At 40.4% G+C, this 18,138-nt stretch overlaps 1 protein-coding gene across 1 annotated transcript in view; it reads left to right on the top strand.

The window, feature by feature from the left end:
- Positions 1-18,138, top strand: part of LOC126095334 (ras-specific guanine nucleotide-releasing factor 2-like) — a 1,914,760-nt gene that overhangs the window by 1,658,899 nt on the left and 237,723 nt on the right. The window contains exon 23 of the mRNA XM_049910139.1: positions 8,741-8,920. Within this exon, the coding sequence (XP_049766096.1) occupies positions 8,741-8,920 (180 nt within the window). The remainder of the gene's footprint in view (positions 1-8,740; positions 8,921-18,138) is intronic.

Below are 18,138 nucleotides of genomic sequence, written 5' to 3'. Positions count from 1 at the left end.
TTACATATCTTTAGTAGCAGGAAATACATACCAATAATTAGATTTGTCCTTTGAACAAGAACCACACACTTGCTGTTGGTGCTTTTTGCAGATATAACTTGTCTTATTCCTATACTTCTTCATTTGACCTTGTCTCCTCATTTTATTTCCTTCCACCCAGTTTCCAGATCCAGCTTCTGTTTCCACCAAGTTACTTTTTGAGTCCATGTACCCCATACAAAGCTACTCTGATAGCTTCAGGATATGATTCTGATGAGTGATCTTCATCCCTGTTACTTTCCTGAGAAGATCCATGAATTGATAGCTGCCACGTCAAGAATATTATAAAATACATTAACTGTCCATATACGAGTACTAGCTCGAACAGTGTATTTTCTTGCCATTTGATCCACCACATAAACACCACATTTTGTATTGTCAGCTTGTGTCTGTGTATGTGCGGATGGATATGTGTGTGTGTGCGAGTGTATACCTGTCCTTTTTTCCCCCTAAGGTAAGTCTTTCCGCTCCCGGGATTGGAATGACTCCTTACCCTCTCCCTTAAAACCCACATCCTTTCATCTTTCCCTCTCCTTCCCTCTTTCCTGATGAAGCAACCAGGGGTTGCGAAAGCTCGAATTTTGTGTGTATGTTTGTGTTTGTTTGTGTGTCTATCGACCTGCCAGCACTTTTGTTTGGTAAGTCTCATCATCTTTGTTTTTAGATATATTTTTCCTACGTGGAATGTTTCCCTCTATTACATTTTGTATTGTTGTAGACATCTATTGTTTATGGACTTTTTTTTTAGACCTGTTTCAAGTTCAACTTCTGAGTACAAAGTGCTATTCAGAAGCACAGTCTTGTTTCGTTTGCCCTTAAATACATTAAGAGTGCCACAGGAATGTTTGAAGAGGTCTGAGTCATAAAGATTAGCCTTCTTTGCCTTCACAGCATTGGGGATTTCTCTTCTGCATCATCTAATTGTTTCAACAATGGTAGTACATTAGTTCCATAGTCACGTTTTGCACTTTCATCTGAAGTGGATCCATCAACTTCATTACAATACTTTCAGGAAGAGTCAGGTCATGTGATCTGTCATTTCCTAAATAAGGGAACCCATTAACTTCATTGAGTGTTCCAGTGGCCACTTGAATTTTTGGTTTTAGCTAATGATTCTGTGAAGTTTTGTTGGTATTGCTCTTAGTTGTGGTTTAATAGTATTAATACAAGTAATAGCTTACTTCGTAGAGAGAGAATTTTGAGACCACTATTATTAGTTTTGTAAATAGTTCTACTGGTGTAAGTGAACTTAGGTAATGTAGACATATAGATTTTACCATCAGTGAGAAGTTTGGGCTCTGTCGTGGGTTTGTGAGTGGTGGGTTGTGGAATTTGCTCAAAGTATTTTCATTTGGGGGAATGCAGTGGGGAAGCCAGTGGAGATTCTAGTGAGATCCTCTCCTGGGAATGCAGAATCTGTCGCATAACCAAGTTGATAGAGGAGCAGGAGTGTAAGATCTGTGCTCTTCAGGTGCAGTTACAAACCACAAAGGAGCAACTATATAGTTTGAGGAGGGTGAAGGCTGCTGGGGAATGGAAACTGGCAGTTGGCAAGAAGGCAGCAAGGATAAGGAGGTATTCAGACAGCTATACTTTGCGTATATGCAATAGATTTGACCAACTGTCAGAGTTGAGTGGAGAGGAGCCTCTTGTAGCTGTAGGTGTAGAGAACATGCAACAGTCCTCAGCAGTTAGAAGGCCTAGATCAGCTGCAAAGTCTAACAGAAAGAAGAAGGTTCTGCTGCTAGGTAGTTTGCACGGTAGAGGTGTGGGCCAGCAGTTGCAGGAAGTGTTGGGGAGTGAGTACCAGGTCACCAGCATTGTGAAGCCTACTGCAGGGTTGGCTCAGGTGACTGACAGCATAAGGGATTTATGTAGGCATGTTATGAAGTATGATCAGGTAGTGATAGTGGGTGGAGCAGGGAACAGTCTTGTAGGGACAGAGAATATGATATAGGTGGTGACCTGGTAAAGATAGCTACTCAAACTGGTGGCATTAATGTGCATTTTGTGCAACTGTTTCAGCACCATGATCGGCCTGTTTCAGCACCATGATCGGCCTCATCTTAATGCATCTGTTAGGCATGTTAACACAGGGCTGGAGAGGGCACTGGTGGCAGAAGGCATGGGACACATTTCAGTGGTGCCAGTTAAGTCTATCAGTAGATCAGGTTTCACTAGGCATGGCCTGCACCTCAATAGGTATGGGAAGGGGAGGCTGACAAACCTTATAGGTGACAGTGTAGTGTGGGTGATGGTGGGATCATTCATGGAAAAATTCCTGTAGTGTTAGAGCTGCACCTTTTTTAGATTGAAGTCAACTGATAGGTATACCTACTTAAAGGAAGCCCCTCTAACTAAGGGCTCACCTTTAGAGGATGTCATGTTTCCAAGTAGAGAAGGAATTGGCATGTTTCATAAAAATATATGAGGTATTAGATATAAAGTTAGTGAACTGCTTATAGATGTTTGTTCTGAAATTATTGGTATAATGGAGCACCACTTAAATTCAGAGGCTTCCTATACCAGGATACAGATTAGCTAGCTGTCTTTCAAGGAGTTCCTTGAGGAGTGGGGGAGTGGCTATGTACATAAAAAACAGTATTCCATTTGAGTCCATAGAGCTATCAAGGCCCTGCAATGAGCAGATATTTGAATGTTGTAAAGGGGCAGTTGAATTTAGTAAAACTAAACTTCTAGTTGTTGTTGTTTATAGGTCCCCTAACTCTGACTTCAGAGCGTTTCTGCTCAAGCTAGAGAGGGTTCTTGATTCATGTTATAGGAAGTACCAGAAATTACTTATATGTGGTGACTTCAGTATAAATTTTGTATATGATGGTTCAAGGAAAATTATGTTGGTAGATCTCCTAAATTAATATGATGTGATGCAAACTGTGGTTTTTCCAACTAGGGTGCAGGGGACAGTAGCACAGCCATAGACAATATTTTTATTCGTTCTTCATTACTAGATGGGCATTCTGATAGTAAAAGGGTGAATGGCCTTTCAGACCATGATGCACAAATTTTAACACTAAAATGCTTTTGTACACAAACAAATGTCACATATAATTACAAACTATGTAGGTAAGTTAATCCAACAGCAATAGAGAGTTTTTTAAATCTTGTCAAGGAACAAGTGTGGCAAGATGCAAGATGTTTATAGTGACAATAACATAGATGACAAATATAATTTTTTCCTTAACACATTTCAAAAGTGGTTCAAATGGCTCTGAGCACTATGGGACTTAACATCTGAGGTCATCAATCCCCTAGACTTAGAACTACTTAAGCCTAACTAACCTAAGACATCACACTTATCCATACCCGAGGCAGGATTTGAACCTGTGACCGTAGCAGCAGCACGGTTCCAGACTGAAGCACCTAGAAATGCTCGGCCACAATGGCTGGCTCCTCAACACATTTCTCATGCTTTTTGAGAGCTGTTTTCCATTAGAACATTCTAAACAGGGTAATATCAGTAAAAGGCAGTCGAGGTGGTTGACTTGTGGGATAAGGATATCATGTAGAACAAAGCAGGAATTACATCAAAATGTTAAAAGTAGTCACAATCAAGCTACAGTAACCCATTACAAACAGTATTGTAGGGTGCTTAAAAATGTTATTAGAAAGGCAAAGAGTATGTGGTATGCAAATAGAATTGCCAATTCACAGGATAAAATTAAAAGCATATGGTCAGTTGTGAAGAAGTGTCTGGTCAGCAGTACAGGGTTGGCAATATATAGTCAGTTCGTAGTAAAAATATTTCTGTTACTGATAAATCAGATATATGTACAGTACTTAACAATCATCTTCTGAGCATTACTGGTGAATTAAATAAAAATTGATTTTCTACAGGAAATCATATAACTCTCCTGGCAAATGCCTTCCCGAGATTGATGTGTGAAATATTCCTCTGTGATACAGACAAGGGGGAGATTGAGTCAATAATTAAATCTTTGAAGACTAAGGACTCTCATCGATATGATGGAGTGCCTAGCAGAATATTAAAGTACTGTGCTGCACATGTTAGCCCTGTATTTAGCCATATTTGTAATTTTTCCTTTAGGAATGATCAGTTCCTTGAGCGATTAAAGTACTCAGTAGCAAAGCTGCTTTGTTAAAAGGGAGAAAGGGATAATGTAGACAATTTTAGACCTATTTCTATGCCATCAGTGTTTGCTTAAGTTATTGAGAAGGCTGAGTATGTAAAGATAATTGATCATTTTATATCAGATGATTTGCTATTAAATGTACAGCTTGACTTTAGAAGTTGTTTAACAACTGAAAATGTTATATTGTTTTTTCTCTGTGAGGTACTGGATGGGTTAAACAAAATGTTTTGAATGCTAGGCATATTTTTTGATTTAACTAAGGTGTTTGATTGTGTTGATCACAAAATATTGCTCCAGAAGCTGGACCATTACGGAATATGGGGAGTAGCTCACAATTGGTTCACCTCTTACTTTAGCAACAGACAGCAAAAGGTCATTATTCACAGTGTTGAGAATGGCTGTGATGTGCTACCTGAGTGGGGTATGGTCAAGTGGGGGGTGCTCCAGGGATCAGTGTTGGGCCATTCCTGTTCTTTATTTATACCAATGATATGCCCTCTAGTATTACAGGTAACTCTAAAATATTTCTGTTTGCTGATGGCACTAGCTTGGCAGTAAAGGATGTTGTGTGCAATATTGGCTCAGTTTCAAATAGTGCAGTTCATGGCATAAGTTCATGGCTTGTAGAAAATAAACTAATGCTAAATTGCAGTGGGACTCAGTGTTTACAGTTTCTAACACACACTGTAACAAAACCTGATGTTTTTTAATTTCACAGAACGGGCATATCACTAGTGAAACTGAACAGTTCAAATTTCTAGGTGTTCATATAGATAGTAACCTGTCATAGAAAGCCCATGTTCAGGATCTTGTTCAAAGACTTAATCCTGCCGTTTTTACTATTCGAGTGGTATCTGAAGTGAGTGATGGTTCGACACAAAAATTAGTCTACTTTGCTTATTTTAATTCGCTTATGTCATATGGTATTATATTTTGGGGTAACTCTTCCCACTCTAAAAGATATTTTTGGCTCAGAAACGGGCACTTCAGGCAATAAGTGGTGTAAGTTTACAAACCTCTTGTTGACCCCTGTTCATGAGTCTGGGTATTTTGACATTAGCCTCTCAATATACGTATCCCTTACTGTCGTTTCTTGTTTACAGCTGCTTTCACTCAGTTAATACTCAGCAGAAATCAAACTTGCATTTGGATCAGACTTCCTTAACTCTTGTGCAGATAGGTGTGCAGTATACTGCATCCATTTTCAATAACGTACCACTAGAATTCAAAAATCTTAGCAGTAATCCACGTGCTTTCAAATCTAAACTGAAGAGTTTCCTCATGGGTTACTCCTTCTATTCTGTCGAAGAGTTCCTTGAAAAATTAAGATGATTCTTGTTACATTGTTGATTGCCTTTACTTAAACTTACGGCTTGACTGTTTTTGGGTTCATAAACATTTTATTTTTATCTGTTATTACTTTTATGTTGTAATTTCATGTACTGACACATTCCATGACCTTGGAGTTTTGCTCCTCAGTTTGGTCCTATGGAACTATATGTGAAAATAATAATAAAAAAGAAGCCAAAATTTTGTACCAAATTTATCTAGTTTGTTTGGCATATACTGTAAGAATGGGCGTGTTGTTTTGCTTGAAAAAGCTGTTCATCAACAGTTAGATTTTCACCTGGAATATAGGTCAAATGGCAATTTTCAATGAATTTGTTCCAGACTTTTGATACTAAAGGGAATTTATCTGTCTTCAAACATGCTGATCTTTTGTTTCTAATGTCAAAGCGCAAAAATCTTAGAATTTCTTGAAAGCAGTTTCTCCCCATAGTATCACTGAAGATAGGGTGGCCCCACTTTTTAGACCACAGTTCATCAAGTTCAGTACTATTGGCTCCAAGAACACCATGGGCGTTCAATAATGCAATAAAAGCCTCCAGTTTCTCCAAACTTACACTCCACAATTCATTTCCTAGAACATGTTCTGCCTCCATTTCCATACAGTGTTTTATGTCTTTTGGTACTGATTCATCAATAAACAGATGCCATACTCTCACTCCACTGGCATCAGAAACATACCATTTTGAATATGGTCTTGGTCCTTGATTTTCTCTCATGATGTTATAACTCGCCAGTCTGCCAGATGTGGTCTTTCCAAACACTGCTACAGTCCTCTCCATGATGCCATCAGTACCCAACAACATATCGCGTGGTTTTGGGAGACATGCATTGATCTGTTCCTTCGGATATCTTGTTTTATGTGATACATTTTCTGCTGCTGTAATAGAACAATAGTAAACTTCAAGCTAGAAGTGTCTGCTCAGAGTAACTGGCACCTCAATCCTGAATTTTATATGAAAGTTGAATTTTGATATGTAAATAATGCATTTTGTAATTATTTCTAACCTGGGTGAACAACGTTTTCAGAATATTCTGAATCACTGCTTCCAGAGTGGTCATTTGGTTGACAGTAATCTTTGTCCACATCTTTTCTTGGGTCTTCTGCATCTAGGTCATATTCTGCTACAGACTTATCATCTGGAATATGATGTAAGAGAGCAAACAATTCTGCATCAGTAAGCAATGGAGATCTGCGAACCGTGATTACTATGTTGCTACAAGCTAATGAATGACAATATGACTGGAGATGGAGAGACAAACAATGGACATAAGTAAATTAGAAGAGTTTCATTATTGTGCATATTATTGCTGTTTAGAGACTGATTGTTAACAGATTGATGGTGTCACTGCCATACACCACACTTGCTAGGTGGTAGCCTTTACATCGGCCGCGGTCCGTTAGTATATGTCGGACCCACGTGTCACCACTATCAGTGATTGCAGAGCGGGCGCCGTCACACGGCAGGTCTAGTCGAGAGAGACTCCCCAGCACTCGCCCCAGTTGTACAGCCGACTTTGCTAGCGATGGTTCACTGACTACAGACGCTCTCATTTGCAGAGACAACAGTTTAGCATAGCCTCCAGCTATGTCATTTGCTACGACCTAGCAAGGCGCCATATTCAGTTACTATGTCTTCTGAACAGATAATATTGTGACTCATGTACTGTCAAGAGCGACATTCATCATTAATGGATTAAAGTTAAGTATCAAACTAATTATGTCCGCATTCTGAATTCTAATTCCTCGTCATGTTCCAGACCTCACGTCAGTATAGTCCTTCCCTCCTCATGCCAGCCTGCGTGAGCTAAAACGCATGCATTTCGGCCTCCTCTCGTAACACGGTGTTGGCTCTTCTGCCAACACTACAGATTTAATCTCAACCAAAGGAAGGAGGACATGTTGTAAGACATTTTATTACAATAATCAATACAGCAGTCAAAATACTGCTCTTGCAGTTCTAAGTATACTTGTTAACAACGTCTTTATTAACTTGTTTTTCAAAAAATAGATACATTTAGTATGGGTGATTCTGACCTTCAACCTGGAAAAATCACTGAAGCTCATTGCAATATGACAAAAAATGCAGTTAAAATAATATTTTGAAAACATGTTGTGGTCATTTTGATCACTCTGGAGGTTCTCGTGTTAAGCTGATGTTAATCACAAATCCTGTATGAAGTTCATGTTTCTCCACATTACAGCTATGGAACATGTTGTCTTCTCACTTTTCTAAGGTTCTGCTTCTCGTCTTCCTTATTTACTGTGGAGCTATCAGTTTCAATGTTTGATCTAGTACCATCTTATGTCATCCTGGGGGATACAGAGATCTTACTTTCCCAATTCCAATATATAAGTCTGCCTTTCACTTTATACTTCTGCTCTTTCTTCCATGACTTGTTTTTCCATTATTATTGTTCTTTTCCTGGCATGTTTGTTACCACTTATCAATCCAGCTTCATTTTGTTGCAGTTTTGCAATTTGAGTTCTTTTTAATTTTTAATCAGGACCTTCTCTCTTAGCCTTTCGGGAGCCAACCGTACATACTGCAAACCGCAGTGTCTTCACCAGGGCTCTGTCAGCCACATCTGGGCCTTGACAGTTCAGAGACAAATGCAATCAACACCGTACACCATCCTACCATGTAGTCCCCTGTTTTGTGCAATTCACCATCTCCCATGATGTGGATGAAGGGCTGGACTTAAGGGAGGCCCACTGGTTATGCTGTACCAACTGTCTTACCACACCTAATACATCGGTTCTTGCCAGGTCACCAAAGTTAGCAACAAGGATGACCACCTGAAAGCACAGGTTGGTGTTGGCTCAGGAACAAGTCAAGTGTGAAGTGACATCCAATTGAAAGATTTGCACCAGGCCATTGAACCATATGACATTATTGTTACTGGCTATGCTATAGTCACATAAGTCACAGTGTGTGCTTTTGACAAGTTACTCACTGTAATGATTTGAATATAATGAAAAACAGTCAACTTTTTATAAATTAGTCATCAATAAAAATAAATTTTATATTGAAAAAATAAGATTTCCGTTTCTACAAATCTGACCTTGTCAAGTCCCATAACATTTTGCAGTTCAGTGCACAAGATGCCCAGCAGCATTTATCATATTGGGAAAGCCTGAAATAACACAGTTAGAATGATGTTTAATACTACTCTTTGTTTATTTACTTCATATAAAGGAGTGAACATGAGTCAGAATTTTTTATATCTATTATCAACAGGATTTTGAAAATGATCAGCGTCTCAAGAACCTTACAATTGAGTTTCTTGATGATATCATCTACAGTCCAAATCTACTACCTGCTGAGCATAAAGCAGCTTCTCAGCTTCTGAGACTTATAACAAAAGAAGAACCTGAAAGTAGTAAGGTGGATCTTGATCTGCTGCTTGCACCTCCTATGGTAAGTATGTGTGCTTGAAATATCATTTTATTGATTAGAAAGTCAATTCTGTTAATGTGTAAATAATTTAGAACTAAAAGTAATGCCTAGCTGAGTAATAGAGGTGATGAGTCGTCAATAGGCATGCAGACAAGACTGAAAGCATCCCCAGCTTTTTGGGTGAACCGTTTTTCAAGCGGGAGTGCACACGCACATACACACACACACACACACACACACACACACACACACACACACACACTCACACATTGTGTCAGAAGAATATGTAATTCTGAGGTATACTGGGATGACGTTCTGTGTCTGGTGAAATAGGTAACAGCGGAAAGAAGGCGGGGAGCAGGAGTGATGGTTGGAGAAGGGTAGCTGATGGAACAGAGTGTGCATGTCAGGTTGGTAGCAGGTGGACATCTGGAGGTGTTTTTCCTCCATGAAAAATGATAAATGCGAGGTTTCATAGAAAACGTGGGCTTTTTCTCAAGTCCTACCACTTAGGAGTACAATGTGCATGACAACTGGCTTTAGCCATGGAGTGAACGCACATGGTATGGAAAGAGCATTTCACCCTCAATAGGAAGAACTGGCAGTCACATCCAGAGGGCAAGGAAGCTGGCAGGCAAGAGAGTGACCCACTGTTGTGGTCGCTACCTCACTGACCCTCTCTCATACCTCACATGATGGCACCCAGCCCTCCCATTCATAGTGAGTGAAAGACCATTGACTGCCAAGGTGATATGATATGTCTGAGACTTGGCCATAGGCTGGTAACAAGTTAGAAAGATGGTAGTTGGCCATAGGATGGTAATGGTAGTAGGTTGACACATGGATTATATTAGACTATTGCCGACAGGGCTGAACCAAGGTCCATGCATTGTCAGAACAACAGGGGGCAATTTGAGAATACGAGATAGATACAAATATAGAAGAAGGTGATGTCTCTCACTCAGCAATACCATGGTGGCATCTCTAGCTCAGCATAATACCGTGGCCAGGGCCGAACCAAGGTCAATGCATTGTCAGAACAACGCGAGGGCACAGAGGGGTGGTAGTTCCTTCTAGAAATAGTGTCAGTTCAGCTCTTTACCCTAGTGTTAAGTGATAAAATAGGACACATGTAGTAATTGCTATGTGGACAAGACTAAAGGTCATTGAGATACAAGGTAGCATGTGTTTGATGATCTTTGCTAATTACCAGGGTGTCATTGGTTTCCCAAAGTATGTGTTTCACAGTTGTAGGCCAGGTAACTGGGAATGGTTGTAAGCAGTTGCAGTTGCCACAGGTCATCATCAGGATTCCCTTCCAGTGAGCTGGATAGGAACTTGGTGAACGATGTGGTCCCATTGGTTTCTGTCCTTTCCCTCTCCACTACGTCCCATGTTACTCCTCTCCTCTTGAGATCTTCCTTAATCTGGCCTGTCCATCTCTTTCTAGGCAGCCCAATTGGTCTTCTTCCTGGCACTTCCATCTCCAGATACTCGTGCGGAGTTCGAGTCAGGTGCATTCACTTCACATGACCGAACCACTTCAGTCTCAAAGCAGTCATCCTCTCCTTTGCAGTCAGTCACCTGCAGGTCTTCCTGGCTCTGTCTCTCCTAATCTTTTTGTAGAGCTGACCTAAGGAACTTATTTAACATGCTTGTATTTGACTCTCTTCTCTCTTATTTATGACACAGGCCTCTAGACTATACATCATAATTGGCAGGAGATAAGTTTTATATAGGGTCTGTTTGGCTCTTAGAGGGACTTCCTTTTCCCAGATTAGATTTTGTACTTGGTGGAAGAAGCTAGATCCTTTTGTTATTCTGTTTAATACTTCTAGTTTGGAACTTCCATTGTGTGATATGATGCTTCCTAGATAATTGAAGCTTTTCACACATTCAACCTTGTCCCCCTCCAGTATGATGTTACAAGGTGCGGGCGTCTTGCTCATCTTCATTGCCACTGTCTTGTTCCTACTCACAGTTAACTTGAAATTTTTAAATTTCGTCTTCCGGTAATCTAGTCTACTCTGTAACTCCATTTCTGTCTCTTCCCAAGTGACGATGTCATCAGCAAAAACAAAAGCTCTGAGATCTTCATTTTTCTTCCACCTTGATTTCTTTCATGATTGTGTCCATAAGTGTAATGAAGAGTAAAGGGGAGAGTGAACTGCCTTGCTGAACACCTCTCTTTGTCTTAAACTATTTTGATCTTCCACCTCCTACTTGTACTCTGCTCTCACAACCATCGCACACCATCTGGACTTTTTTAATTAATAAATCAGGAAGATTATGTTTTCTCAAGCATTCCCATATTTTATCCTTTGCTACACTGTCATATGCTTTTACCAAATCCATGAATACTATTATCATGTCCTTTCCTTTTTCCCAATACTTATCAATTAACTGATGGAGGGAGAAAATGAGGTCTATTGTTCCCCTATTACTTCTGAACCCATGCGGTTGTTCTTCTAATTGGTGCTCTAGAATTTTCCGCAATCTTTTTTCTATGACCTTCTCCATTATCTTAAGGCAGTGTGATAACAGTGTGATTCCTTGGTAGTTGGTGCATTTCTTTCTACCACTTTTCTTGAACAATGGTATTATAATTCCTTTCTTCCATGTATCCGGCACTTTGTTTTCTTTCCATATCACCCCCAGCACCCATTGTATTCCATGGATTCCTGCGGATTTAATCACATCCACTGTCAGCTCATCTACTCCATCCGCCTTTCCATTTTTCATCTGTTTCAGACAATTCTCTGTTTCTAACCGAGAGATTGGATCCTGCTCCTCCTCTAATTCAATGACTTTGGTGTTACTTTCTTGTGCACCTTCCTCATTCAGTAATATTTCAAAATAATTCTTCATCTCTTCTCTGATACCTTCCATGCCCCTGTTAATACCCCCATCACCTGTTTCAATCACTTTTATGTCTTCCCTATCAAATCTTTTACTTGTCAATGACCCATATAGCAGTTTTTGGTTCCCGTTGCTATCCGTCTCTAGTTTCTGGTGAACATTTCCCAACTCTTCTCCTTTTTTTCTTTCACAATTCTCTTTGCTTGGTGTTTCTTTTGTTGGTATTCTTTCTCCAGTGCTGTTGCCATGTGTTGATCTTTTGGCACCAGCCCCTGGTTCTGATTTCTTTTTTCAAACTCCATGTTTTTCTTTGCCATATTACATTTTTTAATTGCGTCTTTTACTCTAACATTCCACCAACTGGTTTCTTTGTCTTTCACTTTACCCTTTGTTTTGCTGCATATCTGCACAGCACTGTTAACTGTTGATGTTTTAAATAGGTTCCAATCCTCATCTACCCTACCCCTTTCAGTTTTTGGCAATTTTTGTGGTTCTAGATTTTGGAAACTTTTCTTATTTTCTTCTTTTCTCAACTTCCACTCCTTAATTTTTGGCATTCTTTGTACAGCTTATAATTTGGATCAGCTACTAGTAACCTGTGGCCACTATCCAAGTGCTCACTTGGTATGACTTTAGTGTCCCTTTTCCTCCAATTAATTTGTCTTTTAATATATAGTCTATAACTGTCTTAGATTTGCCATCCCAGCTATATCTAGTAATCTTATGGCTATCTTGTTTCTTGAAGAATGTATTCTTCACTAAAATATGATTCCTTATGCACATATTTAAAATTTCTTCACCCTCAACATTTCGTCTTCCGTATCCAAAAGGACCCATCACCTCCTCATATCCATTTCTATCCATGCCAGTCTGAGCATTCAGATCCCCAATTATCATAATGTTATCTTCTCTTACTTTGTCTTCCAGTTATTCAAGGAATTTCTTTTTATCTTCCTCTCTGCACCCTTGCTGAGGTGAGTACTTGGAGTATAGTAAAACTATTCTTTCCCAAGTTCACTCTTGCTCTAACTATCCTTTCACTTACAAAGCTTACATCTGTAACTGGGTCAATGTCTTTGTGCAACACAAGCTTCACTCCATTTTTGCCTCTGTATTGTGACCCTGCCAGTATAATTTGTACCCACCTCTCAGCAATTTAGAGATTTTTCCCTTCCACTTGGTCTCACTCAATCGAAGGATATGAATCTTTCTCCTCTCCATCATGTGTACAATCTCTTCAGTTTTTCCTGTCAAGGTTATTGCATTTAATGTTCCCACTCTCAATCTGTTTTTGTCTTTTTGTTGGGTCCTAGTTTCCTGTTGTTGTTGGGTGTACCTTCTTGCATTCCTTGGTTTTTCTTCAGGCCATGAAGAGCCGTCATTCGTTTCATGAGCATAAGAAGTGCTGTGTACATTAGGTATTTTTAATCTGAGGCTTGTTCTTTTATTGAAAGCAATAACAACTTTTTCTCCTCTGCTGGCCTGCTAAGCCTAACACATCTGAGGATTTTCTTTCAGGGTTTACTCTCTCAGCCTTTGAAGATCCCTCCTCACCACAAGGCAGTGGTTCCACTCCTCATTTGCCCTTAGGAGGGAAAGTGTGCCTCCTCCACCAGCTGTGCTGTTAATGACTTTGCCATATCCCTGGCAAGGGTTGATAATGGTAAGGAAGAAGGAGAGGGTTAGGATAGGATAGGACAGGATAGGATAGGATAGGAGACAGGCTTGGCGCAAGTAATAGGTACAAGCCCACCTGGATAGCCATGTGGTCTAACACACTGCTATCCAGGTGGGAAATTAAATAGTTGGTAACCTGTTATAAGGCTGTCTCTTCTTCTTGAAAACTGCCAAATTCAAGTCAGCCATTATGGACGCTTGATGCAGCATGTACAATAAGTTATCTAAACATTTGAATACTATACCTGATAAGGATGGATAGTTTTCAAAGGATGGAGTGCCATTAGTACTAATGAGTAGAACAAATACTGTACAGCACCTCATCATCAAATAGGTATACAAGCCTCTTGACAAAGGCATTAGTCCTAGTTGGTTCAGGTTGACAGCTATACTGGCGTGATAACCAAGTTCCTACAAGGCATCAACATACCATAAAATTGAACAGTTCTATACAAGTAAACTGACAGCCATTAAGTAAGACTGGTAGTTACTGCGAATGAGTAGAATGGTGATATCAGTGCATCAAACTGATACCGTTTGACATTGTTCATGGAGGAAGGTGAAACTATCATCACTGGTGAGAACAATGTTTAACATGCCTAAGGCAAAGAGTTAATAAAACAGTTTGTTGATGGCAACTTCATAAAGTATGCAATGCTGGAATGCACTAGCTGAAGCTTGCAATGGTTCTGTTAAGTATCCACGAATCAGCTTAGTTAGAAGGAGAACAGAAAGACATTCTATTGTTCCCATTGCATGCTGATTGCAAGGTCAGTGTCTGTATGGATGCGGTTGTAACCCAGTGCTTGAAGGCATTTGCTGGTGTGGTATTGCTCGGTCAGTAGCATAAATAGCAGTGTCATCAGAATCAATCTAAGCTACCTGGAGTGGGGAAAACTGTCATATTCAAGTTACTTGTGTTATTTGGATAAATTTGTTTTATATTATTTTCAGTGTTGATGACATTCCAGGTGAGGAGGAATGCTCTGTGGACATCAAATAGAGACATAAATGAAAACATAATCTTAACAATCTAAGGAAACTGGAAGCTACACCAGCTGTGGACTCCAAGATGGTAATTGATATGAGTGAGTATATCACCTTTCTGGACTGCAGAGGGAAGGTAAATAATCATACAGGAAAGAAGAAACAAAACGGGGTTGATCATGGCATGAAAATGAAATGGAAGAGAATGCCATGAACGGCTAGGGGACTTTGTGGTTGCCAGACACATTGTGCAAGCTGCACATCCCTGGAGATTCATCAAAAACTCTCAAAATTTATCACAACCCAATCAGCAAGCATATGAAATGATTATGTAGGAACAATTACACATTCAACATACCTCACAATAACTACACTCACAAAAATTTAGAATTCAAATCATCCTAGGTAAAGACACCTCCAAAAAACAAGTGATAACTGCATAAGATGCAAAATTCAGTTGTGTACTATAATTTACTGATCTCTACATTCTTCTCTGAACAAATGTCTGCCATCGCCTCAGTACATCTCAACACTCACAGTACAGTCGTCACATTGTGCCACGCAGAAGCGGCGGTGGCGGGCTGCACGACGGCGAAAGTATGTGCCCTGAGCAAGGGCCAGGACCTTAATGGATATGGCAGCAGGGAGCTGATTGGTGACGAATGTGGGACGGCACCTCTGGGCAGCATGGTGGCTGGTGGGCCCACACCAGCTAAGCCTGTGTCGCGGCCATCTTTGCTGGTGCATGGCGGCAAGGCTTTGTGGCCTGCCACAGTGCACTCAGCACATGGGCAACATCATTGGCGATGTAGGTGGGCGGCGGCAGCAGCAGGGGAGTGGCGGCAGTGGCAGGGAAGCCACACCAACCATGGATAGTGCACCCATGCACTCCACGATAAACAGCAGTAGCACGGATGCTTTGCATTTTTCTTTTGTGCCTTGGCACCTGGCTCAGAAATAGTGGGCAGTGATGGAGAAGCTGGGCCTGGCCTGCTGGGACCGTAATATGGAGCTGGAGTGCTACATGTACCTGTATACAGAGGCATGGGTGGCAGGATGACTGGCTGCATGGTGGCAAAAGTACGCAACCCAGGCGTTGAGGCCAGGACCCTAATGGAGATGGCAGGAGGGAGCTGACTGGCGGCGAACATGGGTCGGCACCTCAGGGCAGTGTGGCAGCAGGTGGGCCGTGCACCTGAATGACAACAACAGAACCTGCAATGCAGACATCTTAGACAGTGTGTGGTGGAAAGGCTTCATGGTGTACCACACTGCACTCAGGGGATTTACATTGTCAGTGGGAAACTCAGGTGGGCAGTGGCAGCGGCAGGGAATCTGCACCAAGCGTGAATGGCTTGCCCGTGCACTCTGTGAGCCACGGCAGCAGCACAGACGCATCAAGCATTTTTCCTTTTGTGCTTCCGCACCCAGCTCCATGTTAGCTGCTGGTGATGGATCAGGGGAAGGGTAAGAAGGTTGTTGCATCCAACTTATGATGACTGTGTACAGATGGTCGAGCAGTCAAGACTTGTGAGTGGGTATCCAGGGCTGCTGTTATGTGACAGAACAAGAAAATTAGGTAAAATAAAGAGAATATATTTCAGTGTATGGTATACAAAGGGCTTGCCTAGGGTTGGAAGGCTCTGCCTCCCATGAAAGACGCCTGTTCTGCTCAAGGTCTGGATCACAAAAGAGAGTGAACTGTGCTCTGCACTGCGGAATGCTCCAGCATTCACACATGTGACCTGTATCCCCACGCACACTATTAGCTAAAACCGATGGCATGAATTCACTAGCAGTTTTGGTAGAGGACTGACGGCATCTCCTGTCACCAGCTTCAACTGGACAGAACTGCCTCAGTTTTGAAAGGCAGGCAACTTATGTCACTTAGGCACAGCAGCAGTTGCTCTGGGAGACAACTCGTAAAGATTTTACTGGACCCTTTGAAATAATTTTTTTAATCAAATTCCCTTGGTAGTTGCCAGGACTATCAAATAATAGTCAAAATCTTAGAAAATCAAAAGAAAAGATATACCTATTTGTAAAACTTCAATAAAGGAAGGGAAAGAATGCAGGGAGTTTATCATCAGTTCATAAAATACGAAAAGATTCACAGCTAGAATGTGGTTCTGTGTGACAGAAGTGCACACATTGTGTGTAAACAAACTGGCGACCGATGGAAGAAGAGCAGGTGGCTTGTCCAGTGGTGAGCAAGAGAAATGCATGTGTGATGTCGACAAACTTTAGTAGTGCTTCTCTCTAGTAGGATGATGAATGGGGGTATTATCTGCAGCGTAAAGCACGTCTTGCGGGAGGGGAAAGAGCAGAGAGGTAGGCGCATTGGCAGTGGGAGAGCAAGAGGGGTGAGGGTGAGGTGGCACTTTCAGCACTCGACACAGTATGTGTATGCTTTCTAAAGAAATATCGAAGAAAATGTTTCTTGAAGCACATCTGGTGGCATGTACTTGCAGTATAACACCAAGTACATGTAAAAATAGAGAAAGACAATTCTGTCTAACAGCTGGTCAAACACCAAGTACAGAGTGACACCAAATTTGTGCATGAAAGAATCTTAACTTTTGTATGACAAAAACAAGGGTTAACAAGGGGTAGGCCAGACTGTTAGTACAGTACTTGTTTTAAATTTAAAGCAGAAATAGGGTGATAGAGTGCATCTCTGTGTTTAATTTCAACAACCACAAAATTCAGAAAACTCTGGCCATCCATTTGAGGAATCTGTTGTCCCCACAAAAACTGCTACAGAGTTGTCCCAAAATGGCTAAAATTTCAATACAGAAGGACTGAGGTGCAATAGAGTACTACAGGACTTAATATACCATGTAAAATACACAGGTAAGAAAAAAGTAAATGTTAATATCACTGGAAACAGGTCAGGGAAGTTTTATAAAGGGAGACTGAAGGAAAACAGTCAATTTGGCAGACGTGAGAGTCAAAAAATGCGTAATCATTTTTAACTCTTAGTGACAGTCTGAAAGAAAACAGGGAAATAAATGCTTGTAAACTGACAGTGGAATTAGCTCATCTGCAAAGTAGTGGACATTAGTTCCAAAAGCTAGATGAAAATTCGAAGTATCACAACTGTTGGACAGTAAAAGACAAATGGAATAAACACCGCAAAGAGGGCTGCACATTCTGGGTTTGACAACAAAACGAAACATTCAGTGATGCAGACTTGTAATAAGTAGTGTCGTAGGAAAACTTTAGTAAGGTAAACTTGATGCATTCTTTTGAAAGACAAAACAAAAACATTGTCAATAAAAGATATCTACAAGTGAAATGCAGTACAACACTAAAATTCTACAACAAAGCTGAACAATACAAATAGCTTCAGTCATCACATGACAAAGACCTATACAGTATTTGGGAGTAGGTACTGTAAGCACCTCAGAATCTTCAAAATACTTGAACTTCCCACATAATACATGTACTTATGCACCTGGGTCATCCTTCTCACAAAAAATTTTAGCTGTTACTTATAACCACTTAAAATTTAGTACATACTATGCACTAGTCAACTGAGCAAGTGCATTGTCATATATACATCCTTGGTTAAAGAAAAATTACAACTTAAAACAAAAGTAGTGAACAAAAGATCATATGAAAGATGATGGAATAGTTTACCACAAAATTCATTACAGTTTATGCTCACTTAATACCTATACAATAAATGATATATAAATCAAATGAAAATAAGA

This window comes from Schistocerca cancellata, chromosome 8 (assembly GCF_023864275.1).
Source record: "Schistocerca cancellata isolate TAMUIC-IGC-003103 chromosome 8, iqSchCanc2.1, whole genome shotgun sequence".
NCBI classification, from domain to species: domain Eukaryota; kingdom Metazoa; phylum Arthropoda; class Insecta; order Orthoptera; family Acrididae; genus Schistocerca; species Schistocerca cancellata.
Note: the sequence above shows the minus strand (reverse complement) of the source record. Positions and strands in the feature narration are given on the sequence as shown.